General features: G+C 59.4%; 1 protein-coding gene across 1 annotated transcript in view; it reads right to left on the minus strand.

Moving 5' to 3' along the window:
- FAAH2 (fatty acid amide hydrolase 2) overlaps positions 1 to 769 on the minus strand; it is a 6,180-nt gene extending 5,411 nt beyond the window's left edge. Inside the window, exons 1-2 of the mRNA XM_017741298.1 lie at positions 684 to 769; positions 181 to 390 (exon numbers count right to left, since the gene is read on the minus strand). Coding sequence (XP_017596787.1) covers positions 181 to 388 — 208 coding nt within the window. The 5' untranslated portion in view covers positions 389 to 390; positions 684 to 769. The remainder of the gene's footprint in view (positions 1 to 180; positions 391 to 683) is intronic.
- Between the last annotated feature and the right edge of the window lie 171 nt (positions 770 to 940).

The following is a 940-nucleotide window of genomic DNA, read 5'->3' on the forward strand; positions in this document are numbered from 1 at the left end:
CAAAAGAGGCAAAGTAGCTGGACCTCCCAATAGCCTACAGCGGTACCCAGGAAAGAGGCCTGTAAGCTCTGCAAGAGCCCAGGGACACATTAATAGCTGCGTGCAGAGATGTGGAACTCTTCCCTTGCTGTATTTTAACCTGACACTTGTGCAGGACTGTGCTGAGGTGCCAGGGTTCACCTGAGCTGCCGCCGACAATCCTCTGCAGGTCGTAAGGGTTGTTGGTCCGCCCGTAGACCCTGTTGCTGGACTCGTACCACATGCAGAGCTCGCTGCAGTTGGTGACACCCAGCGGGATGGCACCCGCTTGCTTCAGCCGCGACACCACTGTGGCATCTGAGGTGGCGATCACGTTACGACGGTTGACCAAGCCAGAGGTGTTGGGCATCCCTGTGGTGCCAAGGTCAACAGGAGGGAGGCATCAGGGCCAGTGCCCCCGGACGATCCCGGTCTGCAGGAAGCAGGTTCCCAGTGAGGGCTGCTCCTCTGAGGCACCACAAGCTCTGCAGCACCTGTGTGCTACAATAGAACACAAAAGCAGAAGCCCGGGCAGAGCTTGGGGCAAAGCAGGGAAAGGGAAAATCCTTCCCTCCAAGCACCTGCCACAGCCACCCACCACTCTGGGGAGCACTTGGCCAAGAGGGAGCAAATCACGACCTGGAGAGGCACAAAGATAAACCCACCGTACAGAGAAAAGGCCTCCTTAACGGTGATGGGAACCCCCAACAAGGGAAACTTCTCCTCCAGGTAGTCATTGCCAGGGCCCTCTGAAAGCAGCTTATCGACCTGCTGGGCTTCCTGCAGGGCCTCCTCAAACCTGCAACAAGGCACCCGGCGATGTTCTGGCGCTGGATCAGAGAGGAGGGGGTCCCCGCAGGGCGGGCGGAGCCCAAGTGCGGCAGGAGCTTGTGAGGGAGGCCTGGTCTTTGCCGGAGCCGGG

This window comes from Corvus brachyrhynchos, unplaced genomic scaffold (genome assembly GCF_000691975.1).
Source record: "Corvus brachyrhynchos isolate BGI_N302 unplaced genomic scaffold, ASM69197v1 scaffold351, whole genome shotgun sequence".
Lineage (NCBI taxonomy): Eukaryota > Metazoa > Chordata > Aves > Passeriformes > Corvidae > Corvus > Corvus brachyrhynchos.